At 39.4% G+C, this 16,658-nt stretch overlaps 1 protein-coding gene across 2 annotated transcripts in view; it reads left to right on the top strand.

The window, feature by feature from the left end:
• Nucleotides 1-5,186: 5,186 nt before the first annotated feature.
• LIPC (lipase C, hepatic type) overlaps nucleotides 5,187-16,658 on the top strand; it is a 91,750-nt gene continuing 80,278 nt past the window's right edge. The window contains exons 1-2 of one of the 2 annotated variants that reach the window (XM_072148120.1): nucleotides 5,187-5,335; nucleotides 5,494-5,616. In XM_072148120.1, the coding sequence (XP_072004221.1) occupies nucleotides 5,538-5,616 (79 nt within the window). In that variant the 5' untranslated portion in view covers nucleotides 5,187-5,335; nucleotides 5,494-5,537. The remainder of the gene's footprint in view (nucleotides 5,336-5,493; nucleotides 5,617-16,658) is intronic. The other variant, XM_072148116.1, reaches the window with a different exon arrangement.

The following is a 16,658-nucleotide window of genomic DNA, read 5'->3' as shown; positions in this document are numbered from 1 at the left end:
GTGAAGCTTTACAACAGCTTGATTTTTAAGTTTTGAGATGTGTTATCCTTTCCCTAAATACATTTTTTTTGCTGCTGTTGACTGTGACATGATGGTATATGTACATATGCAGACTGAATCATTCAAACTGAGATGTTAATTATATAGATGGTTACCATAGAAACAATGTATTGTTTCAATAATTATGTTTACTTCTTTGTTTTTTGCTTGTTTTATGAAAAACTAGTAACCTGTGTTTTGGATTTTTATTTGCATTGTTTAATTTTATACCTTTATGAATGTGGATGATTTTTGGGGGGAATAGAACAGAGATTGGCTCACAGTCTTTATACTATTTCAACCCATGTTGGATGGGTTTGAGGTAAGGGCTCTTCCACACTTTTTTTTAAAAAAAAAGCTTTTATTTTTGCAATTTATTACATTTGTAAACAAATACAAAACAGAAGCATACAGTAGTAACAAGATTCCAAGCTGTGACATGTACAGAACCACGTATCAGAAGTATCCCGAGCTGACAAGAAATAGCGGTCAGGATATTACATTGTCCAAACATTACACGTGGCACATAACACGAGCTTCAATAAAAAATTTAGATAATACAGCCAGTCCACTTGTTGAAACTTAAATTAACCTTGACGTTGGGTAGTCATGCACTCACACACACACACATACCATTATGCTCACTTTCTTCCGTTATGGTATTGGATTGGAATGAAGAATCTTATGAAGCAGTATAGGGATTCTCACACCATCTAGACCATATACGCTCGAATTTCTGGGGACATTTCTTGTTTACATACAGTGAGTGGTAGTTAGGGATGACACTGTTAATGAGTAGGATCCATCTCCTTATCGGAGGAGGGTCCTGGTCTTTCCATGACATCACCACCACTTTTCTGGCATAATGTAAGGTGAACCTGAAGAAAATTTTATCATAATGGCCATTGATAGTTTCATTCATAATACCAAGTAGGCATACAGAGGGGAACATCAAGCATGGGAAACCTTATGACAGGTACCAGCTTCAGCCTGACAACGAAAACATACATTGTTGGACATTGCCCCCATACGAAATAGCTTAGCAGTCGTGAAATAAACTTGGTGGAGGAATTTGGATTGTATGAGGAAATCCCTTGCGTTCACCACTGAGGTAAAATAGGATAGTTCAACCTCCCTCAATCATTGTCCGATAGGTCAGGAATATCCTGTCTCCATCATTCAAGGGCTACATCAAAAGGTCTGGATTTTTGTTTGTTTGTGGAAACCCAGCAAGGTCTCCAATTTGGAAAATTTTACTGACAGGCTGAGTGAACCAAACTGAGCCCTGAAGGCATGGCGTATTTGGGCAAAGTGAAAATGGCAGTATTGAGCACCCTACATCTTTCCCTTAACTCATTGAAGCTGAGTAATTCCGTATCTGCAGACAGTAGTTGACCAATGAACTTCACCCCCGCAACCCCCCACATCGTCCAGCCTGGGAGTGAGAGAAAGTGAGGGAGCCAAGGATTGAGCCAGAGTGGAGTCCTGGGGGATATTGGGGGAGAATTCTTTTTCCCTACCATGATTTGTACTCTGCGCCAACATACTGCAACTGTACACATAGGGAGTGGGATATCATACTGAGATTTGTATCTGTACAACACATACATAAGGGCTTCGTAGGAGCCTTCCAATGCACCAGCTAGCGCAGTGGCCGCATTCCCTCTATCAATATTTTTCCATCATTATTTACACTAATCCTACTATCCTACTAATTGTACTAATTATGTCATGTTATGTTTTGTTTTTGCTTTTTTCTTTGTCAAACCACCATTACTCTTATTAAGATGTAGCGCGTCTATCCAGTTGACCCCGCTTTGATCGCTCTGACCTTTCTATCCATCATTGGGCATAAACCATTTGGGCCGCCAAATAGTATAGGTACAAGTCAGGTGCAGCTGTCCACCCCGGGAGCCTGGAGCAGGGCTAAACTAAAGCGCAGAGCTCCTCCCTGACAGTAAAAGGACCTCAAGATGGCATCTATTCACTTGAACAGGCTTTTTGGGAGCACTATCGGGGAGGCGTGAAATGGATATAGAAATTCGGGGAGAAAGATCATCTTGAAGATGTTAATTCACCCGTACAGAGATAGAGGGAGAGAAGACAAGATCTTCAGGCGCAGTTCAGTGGCAGTAATCAGAGGGTCAATGTTTAGCTCAGTGTAGGCCTGGATCCTACGTGACACCTGCATCCCCAGGTACTTAAATTGGGTCACCACCTGAACCGGGACTTGGAGCGGAAGGGAAATTTTGCCCTTGGCCGTGAAGGGAAACAGAGACGATTTATCCCAGTTAACTTGAAGCCAGAGAACCCCCCGAGGGTTAGGGTGGGTTAGGAGGGATACTAGCGAGGAGCCCACATCCTCGAGGTATACCAGTGTGTCATCAGCGTACATGAAAACGTTTTCAGTGATAGAATCTCTCATGATGCCCTTGATGTTATCAGCATGGCGAATTGCCATTGCAAGGGGCTCTATAGCAAGTGCAAATAGGAGTGGGGAAAGTGGGCACCCCTCTCTAGTACCCCTGGTCATAGGGAATGAGGGAGAGATATTCAGGTTAGTCCTGACCCTAGCTTTAGGCTCATTTTACAGTAGTTTAACTAATGCCGTAAAACGGGGACCAATGCCCAGCTTAGGTAAGAGGGCCATTAGGTATGGCCATTCGACAGAGTCAAATGCCTTGCAATTGTCCAGAGACAATATAAATCCAGAGTTATTGCCTTCTCTGCATCTTCAATGTTTAGGTGCAATCTTTGTATATTAATATCACACTTAATGTGTTCATGAACCTTGCTTTGTGCACTTGGTCACAATAATGCTGCCTGGGACAGATGTGGCTTACCCTAAACTGTCACAAATCTCTTATGTTAAAGCATGTGGTGGAGGTCAAGAGTCATCCAAGGGCTCTGTACCACTTAGTAATATATTACATATCTTCATAAATACCTCAGATGGGAATAACCATTTTTGATTTTCCTTCAGTAAAGCCAAGGGGTTCAGGCCAAACCTTAAAACCAAACCCATATCATTATCTCTCCTCCTGCACTGAATTAGTCTTGTTCTTAATTAATCAATCTAGAGTAATTAGTATAGTATATGTTATCAATGGACACAGCCTTTCTAAACACCACCTTTCTTTCATTTTGATGGGTTACATTGGTCCAGTTGCTTTGGTGCTCCCTAGTATTAATATTAACACCCTCCATTTACTTTGAGCCATTATGCTGGTTAAATGTTTATAATGTTGTTACTTATTTACATAGTGAATATCCCTACATCTCTTATCTGAGGCTAAAATCTACCCTAAATCTATGGACAGCCAATCCCATTCAGAACTATCCTCCACTCTTGTCCCACATTCATTCTGCGCTTACATGTGTACTCTGCAGGATCAATTGGTGCTGTCTGCTTTACACTATCAGGATATTTGCACAACCAAGCCAATGTGACTGGTGAACTTAATGTCACATATATACACAGCAGACATGGACAAACAAACCTGTCTCACCTCTATGACAGAATTCAGGACTTAGATCTAAGGTTCCAATGTATCCAAGTGTCTTGGATTTTGGTATTTAGGGCAATTCATTAAGAAGAATCTGAGAGCCTCACCAAGTGACGACATGCTACCTGTTGTGATTGAAATTAGTTGCATATCAATGGTAGATCATGCTTTATTTATGAAAAGCATACATACAATAGCATCTGACCGAAATAAAACATAAAAATGGCTAGCTTTCAAAGGCAGTTATAAGTGTGGGGGAACCGCTGCAATCTTTGTCAAAATATGTTAAAAACTACCACTTTTTCATCTACTGTTACTAACATTAATTACAACATTATATCTTTCCTCAACTGTAACTATACACATGTATTTTATTTAATAAATTGTCCCAGTTGTCATTTACAATACATAGAATGGACCACCCATAAATTAGAGTGAACATATTACCGGAGTACATTCTGGTTTTGTCTCAGGCATGACGGTGACTGTGATCGACCATGTGCTCCATCCAGTCAGGGAAGGCAATTGGAAAAAGTTTGGATTTTTACCCTCAATACTAGGTATACCAGATACTAAGAATTAGAATTTCAAATAATTAATATGTAATGTATTTCTAGCAAGCATAATCATACAACTACAATAGATGATGCGATAGATCATATGCCCCTGGAGTTACCGTCTTTGTATAGTGTCGTCACACACCATTCTCGTTTGTCAGCCCAACGTGGTATTCCTATCTCATTATAAAACAGGGTGCCGGAACGTAAGGTATAATGGTTTGACTAAGGACTGACAATGCTATAGTCTGAAATGCATCAACCTTACCTGCAATTGTTTGTCAGCGTCTTTTTTTTTTCGTCCAAGTTTTTTGCTGTAGCAAAAGCTTTTTAACTTTTTGGGAAAAAAATTTTAGTTTTAACATTTTCTGACCACTATCCTTTCCTCAGGAGTGCTGGATCACCAATTGTATTCCTTCATCATCATGCTATATGTATTCCGCATGACATACTACATATATATAGGCAATATATTTGAAGATTTATCTGATTCCATTTATTGAATACATAAGAAAGATTCCTCCTCTTAGCCAAAAGGAAAAGAAATGTATGTTGCTTATCAGGGAGAAGATGCAGCTGGTAGTGCTTACTAAGAAATTAATTAAACAGTTGTTATCCAATATGAGAATTTATTCACCTAAAAACAGAACAATATCATATCTGTCCATTTCATAGTATCATAGTTTATACGGTGGAAAAAAGACACATGTCCATCAGGTTCAACCAAAACAACTTGTTACGTTGAATAGCACTACACTGCGACCACACACAACCTAAAGTGAAGTGTGACTCTGTTAATTAGCTATGGTTTTCCAGGACTATTCCTATAAAATTGATTACAAACCAATATGATATAAAAACTAATGTTAGGGAACTTTATTAACTCCCCCAAAGTGTACATGTGTGTATTTCTAATTCATAGTGATTGAAAATCCTTATATATTTTGAGGAGTAGGTTGAGAGTTTGTAAAGCTTTGCTTTTGCACAGTGTAGTTATCACTTACACCACTGTAATACTCAAAACATTAATCACAACCTATTCATTCAGTAAAGTACATGAAAGTAGTATGGGAACTTTCATCGCAGCCTTGCTTATGGTCACTTCACAAGGTGAAAGGTTTGAATCATTTATCTGCCAGCCTCTTCCACGTGACCTATTAGGAGCTTTAAAAAGGTTTCACACATATTATTCTGCTTTTCAAAGCCAACTGTGACATCTCGCTCAAGGATCAGGTATTTACAATATCTCATTTTCACACACATTTTTTCCCCAATATATTTACAGTTAAAAAAATAATGTGCAGATTTATAATTTTTTTCTCCTTTTACATTAAGTTCAAAGCTATGTAGTACAAATTTAATAATTAACATGTCTTCTGACTCCTGTGTAGGTACATAGAGTACAGACATCTTGCGTCAGCAAACTCAACTCACTATGGGGAGAATTCATATCCTTTGGCTTTTTCTGTTTTTTCTGGTCTTTAAAGATACAGTAGCAAAAAGACGATGCAAATGTAAGTAAAATGTAAAAACATTCTACATATCTTACTGTCCGCACTACAAGTAATGGTAACATATGGAAATGTAGATCTTTTAATTATTACATGCTACACTTATAAAATGTATGGAGTAAGACTTTATAATATAATGCTATATAATTTGTGTAAGTAAAATAAAATGCTTGGTAGTTACATTTGATTATGGTCATGAAAATCTAAGCCTAAAAAGATATCTAAAACAATCGCTATGAATGTAGGGCTGCTAATACCAAAGTATATAAAAATGTATGGACCTAAGTGGAAGCAATTTCTTTGTAATACTTACATTGCTGCACCAGTTAGTATGGGTTGGCTGCACAATCTGGAGTTGCTTAGTTGTTAGAACATAGAAATCCAAAAATGGCAGAACACCAAAAGCACTTTTCATGTTTTTTCACTTTGTTCTGCATACAGAGATAGCTGTCCTTCACTGAAGGGAAAGCCCCCTTTCCACTTCATAGCTTGTAAAGAGTAATAAATAAATACATGACAAGTTATAGTAAATATTTCCCTACAAAATTATGTACGAAGCTGCTCAGCTCAGTAAATTGTCACAGCATTTTTATGGTAATGGATTCCCTTTAACCCCTTCCCGCCGCAGCCCTTTTTCGTTTTTGCGTTTTCATTTTTCACTCCTCACCTTCAAAAATCTATAACTTTTTTTATTTTTCCATGTACAGAGCTGTGTGATGGCTTTTTTTCTGCGCAACAAATTACACTTCAAAATGTTGGTATTCAATATTCCATGCCGTGTACTGGGAAGCGGGAAAAAAATTCCAATTGCAGTGAAATCGGTACAAAAAATGCATTTGTGCCATATTCTTGTGGGCTTGGATTTTATGGATTTCACTGTACGCCCCAAATTACATTATGACCTTTATTTTTTGGGAGGGTACGATTACGGGGATAACAAATTTGTATAGGTTTTAGTTTTTTGGGGGGGGATTTTGCCATCTTCTGGCGCTAATAACTTTTTTATACTTTGGTGTACGGAGCTGTGAGTGGTGTCATTTTTTGTGGATTTTGATGACGTTTACAATGTTATCATTTTAGGATTGTTTGACTTTTAAATGGCAAAAAAGTGCCAGTGAAAAACGGTTATCATATTTTGATAGATTGGGCATTTTTGGACGCGGCGATACCTAATGTGTTTATGATTTTTACTGCTTATTTATATTTATATCAGTTCTAGGGAAAGGGGGTGATTTGAGTTTTTAGGTTTTTTAATTATAATTTTTTTTTAAAAACTTTTTTTCTATTTTTATTTTTACTATATTTCAGACTCCCTAGCGTACTTTAACCCTAGGTTGTCTGTATGATCCTATCATATACTGCCATACTACCGTATGGCAGTATATGGGGATTTTACTCCTCATACATTACAATGTGCTGATAGCACATTGTAATGCATGGGTTAACCCGAAGTAGCCACGGGTCTTCGGAAGAGCCGAGGCTACCATGGCAACAGATCGCCGCTCCCAGCTGACGTCACGAGGAGCGACGATCCTCGGAAAGATGGCGGGGCCCAATACTACGTCACATGTCGGTGAAGGGTTAAAGGAAACCTACCACTGCTTGCATGATGAAATCACACCACCCTGTAGGCTATTTAATCCTGATGCCGGCAGATACTTTGGTTAGACACGGCGATCTTTAGTTCAGCTAAAAAAACCTATTAACTCACATATGTAAATTAGCCCTCCGGTGCTACCCCTACGTCATCAACCTTATGTCGATGCTTTCCACAACTCTCGTACAGCCGACGGCCGATAAGTGCCAAGAGCTTCGTGACATCACTCTCGGCGCTCGCCACCTTAAGGAGGGCGGGTAGAAAGACGGAGGCGTGAATAATTAACACTCGGAAGGCTTCAACCGATGGCTGATGATGTAGGGGTAATGCCGGGGGCTTATTTACATATGTGAGTAAATCATTTTTTAAGCTAAACTAAAGATCGCTGTGCCTAACCAAAGTATGTGCCAGCATCAGGATTAAATAGCCTACAGGGTGGTGTGCTCGCATGACTTCATCATGCGAGCCGTGGTAGGTTTCCTTTAAGCTTTAGTTGTCTAAATGTCTTAAAATGGGAACACTATCCATCCTATAAAAGTCATTGGGGAGATTTAATAAACTCTCACCAATACACCAGTCTAACTCTACAGTCGTTTTCTGCACCAGATAAATCATGCTGGATGATTTATCTGGAGCAGTGTAAGATTGTAAAGTCAGGGCCACCACTAGGAATTTTGGGGCCCATAACTGGATATTTTTAAGCACCCTAGTCCCCCTGAGCACATCAGTTTTCTATTATATACAGAGATGAGTGGACCTGACATTCCCATACCCTGTATAAAGATAGCCCCAGCACATGCCCTCTCAGTACATAGATAGCCCCAGCACATGCCCCCTCAGTACATAGATAGCCCCAGCACATGCCCCCTCAACATAAAGATAACCCCAGCACATGCCCCCAGCATATAGATAGCCCCAGCACATGCCCCCCCCCAGCATTAAGATAGCCCCAGCACAAAAAAAATTATACTCACTTCCCACACTCTGTGCAGCGTCCTCTGCACTCCCATGCTCTCTTCCATTGTGCCAGCGGATGCGGCTTCCCCCTCTCTATGACCCAGGTGCTGTCGCCTAAGCAACCGCCGTGGTACCTGGTTCACAAAGATTGTGGGTACTGTGATTCCTGTGCTTCACCCCTCCCCCCTTTGATTGCAAAACTAATTTTTCTGCCACACGGACTGGACTACACCCCCTTTTCATGACACCATGTCACATTCGGATGAGTTGGAAAACTGTCCATAAATTGTCTAAAACCCATAATAAATGTGGTATGTGGCATTTCATACAGAAATTAAACCAGAATTCTGACAGATACAGGTTGAAATGTTCATGTTAAATGAATTAAATGTAACTTGTCACTATGTTATTCTGTTTAAGGGTCACATAAAAGGGCAAAAAGAAGAAAGTAGGAGACCAAGAGTGTCTATAATGGGCCTTTTCCCCATTCCTAGACAACGGTTCTATTAGCAATAATAGGGGCCTTGTTCAGACTTTTCACTGGGGCCCATTAACTTTAAATTATGCAATTGGTGACCTTGTTTTAGCATTGAATATAGTTGCAGTGCTTGCTTCATGCTTTGAGGAAGGAGTTCCTGTATTATGAGCTGTAGGAAGTCATCCCTGTTTTTATGCCTTTAAGGGGTAGCATAATGGTGATGACAAAGTCTCTTTAAGACTTTAATGTCAAATGCAAAAGTACAAAATAAATAAAAATTCCCAATGAAATTTTAAATACACAAATTCAAACTTCAAAACTACATTCAGCTACATAACATTACAAAAGTGCAAGAATTTTTCCACTATTAGTATATACCTTCCTTTAGTTATTTCTTAGAATGCTGTCTCAGATATACAGTAACATACATACACTTTTGGTGCACAACATTAAAGTACAACTGTAAAGTATAAAAACGTTTGCCTAACTCGGCACTAAGCAAAAATAAGCAATTCTCTTGTTTAACCTAATTAGTTTTATACTGGTGTTTATTTTCTAGCAGAGGCTTTACCTTGTTCCATTTGTCATGCTTTCTGATTACTATGGGACACCGTATATGACAGCTAAGAATCAGAGGAGGCTTGTTGGGAGGAGCAGTAGTAGAGTAGAAATGAATCTTGAATTTGTTTTCTGGGTGCCCTGGATCCAAAGAATTTCAGGTTTAAAGTGAGAATATCAGGTGCCATTTTTATTAATAAAAATCACTCCCAACAGCAGTTTAACAGTTAGGCCATTCCACACTTGCGAGTGTGATGCATTTTTCTTATTTTTCCTCCTCTAAAACCTAGGTGCGTCTTATGGTCCAGTGCGTCTACTGTATATATCATCTAGTCTATAACTCTGCTTATAGAAATCTCTATCATCTTTCATATTTATCATAATCATTATAATTAATAATTACACAGATTACGCAGTGCTGCACAGAACATGCCAGATTAGTGCCTGTCCCCATGGGGCTCACAATCTATTCAACCTACCAGTAATTTTTTGGAGCGTGGGAGGAAACCAGAGGACCCAGAGGAAACCCATGCAAACACAGAGAGAACATAAAAACTCTTTGCAATGTTGACCAGTGCTGCAAGGCTGTAGTGCTAACCACTGAGCCACTGTGCTGTCCATCAATCTCCCTATCATCTATCTATCTCCTATAAAATTCTCCTATATTACAGATTGTTTGACCATACTAAAGACAGCCTCTTACTGACTGTGATTGGTCATAAAATAGTTTTATTTTGGGGCGCCCTTTTAGTTTTGCCCAGGGCCCCACTTTGTCTAGAACCGGCCCTGTCAGGCTCTCTCCAGCTCTAAAACTACTAACATTATGCTTTAAAAGATTGGCCTCTTTACCTCATGTTTTTTGTAATGGATGTGTGAGTGTTGGAGCCGGATATTAGGTAATTTACAAACATACATCTTTTGAATGTTCTGCAATGATTGCTATGTAAAGTGAAGCCTGTCTTTTATCTCATCAGCCAGACATTCCTGACCATATAATAGCCACAGATGGAGGGTCATGTGATCTCTGTCCATGAACAATCTTGATCTTATGTTCATGAATACTATCATAAGCTCATGGCAGGGAGATTGTTCATGGTCATATAGAGATCACATGACTCCCCATCTGCAGCCATTTTATGACAGGAATGTCTGGCTGATGAGTAAAAAGACAGGAGGCTTCAATTTGCATATGAGTAATGCGACATGGAAACTTTATTAGATGTATATTGGTAAATTATCTAATATCCATCCCCTCCACACTTACACACAGATTACAAAAACATGAGGTAAAGTGGTCAACGCCTTTAAGAAATGCAGGTCTTGTGCTAAAATGTGGTGCATTATCAGTTATGTATAATTGTACTTTGTTTATATGGCCACTAGGACTGGATATTGCCATCCTACCATAAGTTATCTGTACACAACTAAATGCCCTTCTCTTAGGTTCTCTGTTAGTAGCTGAAGGGGTGAAGGCTGTGTCTGTGTATTTAGGAGTAGCCATTAAGGATATTCACCTTACTGGGAACAAATCCATATCATGTCACTCATTGTTTTATGTCAAAAATAAGTCACATTAGTTTTGGGTCTAGATTTTGAATTTTTATTTTATTTTACTTGATTGTATGTAAACACTAGAGGTACAATGATGCTCTTACCTGGTAATCTTATGTTTAGAATAGTCAAGTCAAATTATGTACACACATGATGTTTTATCCATGGACTTTGACAACGTATGCACACTTGCACATGCCTGGTGGTAAAAATCATAACCTAGTGTACAATGACATAATTATAAAAGGTTGAGCCCCATTGCAAAATTATAGTTGGACCTCCTCCACTTAAGAATGAACATTAGAGTCTGAAATGACTAAGCACGCACTAAGCGTCTGAAACGTGTTGGATTTCATGATGTACCTGTCCATGTTTTTAAATATGAATTAAATAAAGACCAAGTTTCTTCATCATCGTCTGAATATTGGTGGATTCGAGCTGGAAAAAAGTTTGTCCTGAAATGTTCATGGTTGTTACCTAAAGTTGCCCATTTAAAGTGCATTATGCAGTGGCAAATGCATAAGAATTACAATTAATTGCCTGCCTGATGCTAATTCAATAGTAAGTACAGGAAATATGGATCTCACTTTTCGGATCAGTTCAGGCTTATGGCTTTGTGAGCTACAGAACCAGAGATACAGACAGGATAAAGACATAGTTGGAAATGCAAGCTGCAGATCTAGTTCCCACCCATTTTTTCAAGCACCCCCACATATCCCTAACTTCTCCATTTATAACTTTATAACTAAAATATCCTTTCTCATTTATCATCACTTTTTCAGATAAGGTTCTTATCTGCTATACAGTTTCTCTTCATTCCCTATTCCTGAACTACACTTCACAAATCCTTACAAATCTAATTTAGATTCTTCTTTTTTTACAACTTAAGAACATAACCACCTACATCAAATGAATAAAGAACACAAGGCAATATTATGATTCTTATTTATGTATAAAACTGTACATTTACACGCTGTACACTTGATAAGAGGTTTCCATATATTACTGTATATACTCGAGTATAAGCCGACCTGACTATAAGCCGAGGTACCTAATTTTACCCCCAAAAACTAGGAAGACATTGATTCGAGTATAAGCCAAGGGTGGGATATGCATTGGTCACAGCGTCCCCAGTTTATAGCTCGCCATCCCCCTGTAGTATATAGCCTGCCAGCCCCCTGAAGTATATAGCCTGCTAGCCCCCTGAAGTATATAGCCTGCCAGCCCCCTGTAATATATAGCCTGCCAGCCACCTGGAATATATAGCCTGTCAGCCTCCTGTAATCAATAGCCTGCCAGCCACCTGAAGTATATAGCCTGCCAGCCCCTTGTAGTATATAGCCAGCCCCCCTTTAGTATATAGCCTGCCAGCCACTTTAATGTATAGCCTGCCAGCCCCCTTTAGTATAGAGCCTGCCAGCCCTTTGAAGTATATAGCCAGCCCCCTGTAGCATATAGCTTGGCCGTAAAAAAACGAAACTGAGTACTCAGCATTCCGACTCCCCAGGCAGCTCCTCTTCTATCTTCATGTGTGAGGCATGTACGCTACAGCTCCATGGGCAGCGCCTCTTTGTAACTAGGGGTTGTCTGTAAGTCAGGTTTTCTTCAGTCGAGGATGCAGCCTGTCCATTGGACATGAACGAATGGAAGCAGAACCCAGAGCTCCCAGGCAATAGTTCTGATGAGTGTATCCTATTTTATTGTGGGGGAAGGTCACACACAGCAAACAGTGAAGGGGTAAATTACCACCAGTAAAAGGTCTGGACATATCCCTCTGCAACCAAAATCTATAAAACTGAAGAGATATATAATCTTTTTCTCTCTGCTATGAACATTATGGTTATTATCGCTATTTTACACATTTTATTAATACAATTTTTAGCTCAATTAGATTAGTTTTTTGCACATAAAAGAGACATAACTACTTTAAAAATGCCTTAATGCTTTTAGATATTCTGTACAATTCAGGCGGGTGGTCACTGCCCGCTGTGAGGTCCAGCTTATATCAGAAAGTAGCAAGAACTCACTAGTTATTGTCCTCAATAATTGGTCTCCAACTGTGCACCAAGGAAAAGCTGACATACATCTGAGCATGTGTAATAAATTTACAGTATTGAAAGTAGTCCTTACTGGCACCATGCTTTATATTAAGTCTCCAATATAATTATATCCCATTTCCCACAGGTTACCACTGATTTACTTCTTCCTAAGACTAAAGTTATCATATAGTCCACAGAGATTCCAGGAGATTCAGGGTTTGCTTAAACCTCACACAGTCCACAGCTACACCCTGATGATAAGCTGATCACAATATGGATAATAATCTGCCCAGTTATTATACGGTATAGCTCACTGTTTCTAGGCCCCTGCCTACCACAATGCTTACAATTTGCTTAAAGGGACCCTGTCATCAGCAACAGAATATTGGCAAGCAGCGCAACACCTTATAGTTTTTGTTTCTTTCATAGACCAGTGTGATGGCATCATACAGAAAATCAACTTTGAAGTGAGATATAAATTGGTTGTATAAAGTCAAGGAGGAGGAGAGTTTAACACTGAAGTCAAGGTGGGGAGCTCTGAACGCCTCCTACACTGTGATTGATATTGCGGACTTCAGGAGATCTGGTTACTGATGTCTCTGGATGCAAGCACATCAATTACAGTGAAGGGGTTTTCTGAGGAAGAGAGAGCTTGACTTCAGTGTTAAAATCTCCAATTCTAGATTCCTTCTAGATTCCATCATCTGCTTCCCTGTTTTGTGTCTTGATATTCTATATCTAGGCTGCTTTATATTCAAGAGTGGTGAGATGAGCAATAGCCTACAATTTAACTTACATTTAAATTTAATGTACTAAAGTGATCACTTTTACTGCCATCTGACTAGCGGTCTAGGAGTAAAGATCATACTGTGCACCATAGCAAATTCACAAATTAGCTTACGTTCAGCAAATCCAATCACTTATTTACTGAAACAGCTCATTCAGCTCTACTAATTGTATCAAAAATTGTAATGTGTTGTTCATACTGTTGCAATGACTTTTCAGCTTCGTGTCTTTGAAGATCTCATTTCAGTCAAGCAGCTGTTGCTTTTCCAGGAAATAAGTCTTTATTTTGATACCTGTGCACTGATTGACCATTGTCCCATAAAATGAAATAAAAAATCAGCATTAAATTTAGCAAAATATATGGTATTGGTCCCTGCATAACTGGATAGACTCCATATTTAGGAATTTTGGTAACGTTATATTAGGTGACGTTCGTGACTCTCCTCTCGGCACAAACTTGAACCCAAACATGAAGTCAATGGGGACATGATTTTTAACACCCAAATAAAGCTCTAAAATAAAGGAAGAAGGGGTCAAAGACTGAAAAATGGTGCTAATAACATGATAGTTGCATTGACAAAAAAGGGCTTGGAAATGTACATGAAGATAATAACATACAAAAATAAAATAATAATAAACAATGAATTAATTAAAAAAAATGCTTTTAATGTCATGGAGGTAAAAGGCACTGTGTGTATTCAGACCCAGGGAGTCATTCTCATAGCATTAAAAAAAAGCAAAGTGAAAACCACAAACCCTTTCTCTTACTGTGGTTAAAATATAGCTACTGCTGTATTTGACCATTTTGAAACCAGTGAATGTAGAATTTGACCATTTCAAGTTTAAATTCTGGTATTGCATATTTGATTATTTCAAGTTTGAATCCAGTGAATGCTGAATTGGATCATTTCAAATTTTGGCTTTTGCTCATATTTTACCACTATCCAGGATTGCCGAACACCCCTCTTTGTTTCCAGTTGCTTCTTCCTCCTACTCTGTTTCCTCCTCTCCTGCTTCCGTAGCCAATCAGAGCAGTGCCTGTCCCAGAAGCTTTAGCAAAGCCATGGCCGAGGGCCGAGCCAGTTTGATGACAGTCCCTTGCCTTGTGCATGTGCTGAACTTTGTGGTGCAAAGGTCCCTGGCCAACAACAAAGACGTGCCAGAGTTGCTACTCAAGGAGGATGGTGTGTGTTTGTCTGCTCACCAACCGCCTCAATTGTTGAATTCAAGCTCCAGAATGCCTGAGTGCGTCGAAGTAGTGACCCACAGAGCTTCACTAACAACTGCTGGGCCTCCATAAGGTATATTTGTTTAGTGCTGTACTGATTCCAATAGATCACCAATAATTCTCTCTACGATCCACATTTTTCACCTGCACCTTTCACCTGCACAGGAGGAAGACGAGGAGGAACAGGTGTAAAGTTAGTCCCACTGAGGACAGCTTATCCTAGCCTCTGGACAGCCTGGCCCACATGAGCCACTATATGCTCCAGTGCCTATGCAACAACAACCAAGTTTCCCAGATAATCACCAGTTCTGATTACTGGGTGGCCACCCTGCTGGATAGTGTAGCATTCTTAACTGCACTACTAGAACATAAGGCAAAAATGAGGAAGTACTAGTGCAAATTGGTACACATGCTTCCCATGTCACTTGGCTGTGCTAGCATCTGAATAAATTAATAGAGAGTGAAATACAGCATTACCTGAATTTAAACTTTATATTGTCAAATTCCTAGGTACCTGAAATAGCGAAATTCTGTATTTTACTGGATTCAAGCTTGAAATTGTCATGCTCTGCATCTGTTGGATTCAAATTTGAAATTGTCAAATTCCGGATTTGCTGGATTCAAATTTGAATTTGTCATGCACCACATCTGCTGGATTAAAAATGTAAATTGTCATATTCTGTGTTTGCTAGATTCAAAATTGAAATTGTCAAATTCTGCATTCACTGGTTTTAAAAGTGAAATTGTCAAATACCGCTCAAATACAGAAGTCTTCTGGTACACACAAATTAGCATAATTTAGAAAAATATTTTAGAAAGAATGAGCCTATGAATACTATGATTCCCACAGTCACAGTGTCTGGATCTATGAGTAGGTGTGCCCAAACTGCAACCCAAACCCCGCTTATCATGAGGTGCCAACCAAAAATTAAAGCAGTAACTTATTGCTCCCTGTTCTTCAACAAAGTTCAATCAGATTGGCCTCCTGAGGACAGCAACACAGTAGAAAGATGGAAAATTTGCATCACTTTAGCTTCTTTCCATTGTCCCTCTGTACACAGAGAATCCTCCAAAGATAATTCGGCCCTGTCTACTCATTCTCCCTATTCCTACTGTAGAGAAGTCAGTATCAAAATATGTCTGAAAACAGCATCTTTAATCCTCCAAAGATAATTCGGCCCTGTCTACTCATTCTCCCTATTCCTACTGTAGAGAAGTCAGTATCAAAATATGTCTGAAAACAGCATCTTTAATCCTCCAAAGATAATTCGGCCCTGTCTACTCATTCTCCCTATTCCTACTGTAGAGAAGTCAGTATCAAAATATGTCTGAAAACAGCATCTTTTAAGTGGCTTGCAACTGCAGGAAGATTCTTTGAGTTCTGTCTGGTGTGCTGGGGCGATGGCCCGGGTGCCCACAGAAAGGGCTCGGAGTGCCCACAGAAAGGGCTCTGAGTGCCGCCTCTGGCACCCGTGCCACCACTGCCCTAGGTTATCATGCTTGACTTTTATTGTAGAATTCTATTATGTATTATTATGTACTATAGCCCCCCCCCCCCCATATCACTGAGGAAATGGAGGGTCATCTATATAAGCAAAGGGAGCAGGCTGCACAGGAGGGAGCAGAAGTGATCATGGGAGACTTTAACTTCTCAAATATTAATTTGGGGTCAGGGTTCTTCTTCATGTGTCAAGGGGAGACATTTTATCAACTGTTTGCAGGATCATTTTGTGGTACATCTTTCAGAAGATCCCACAAGAGGTGATGCTTTGTTGGACCTTGTGATTTCTAACAATGCAGAAATTGTCCAAAATGTCAGTATATGGGAAACCCTTGGGAACAGCGATCATA

This window comes from Engystomops pustulosus, chromosome 4 (genome assembly GCF_040894005.1).
Source record: "Engystomops pustulosus chromosome 4, aEngPut4.maternal, whole genome shotgun sequence".
In the NCBI taxonomy this organism is placed as follows: Eukaryota; Metazoa; Chordata; class Amphibia; order Anura; family Leptodactylidae; genus Engystomops; species Engystomops pustulosus.
Note: the sequence above shows the minus strand (reverse complement) of the source record. Positions and strands in the feature narration are given on the sequence as shown.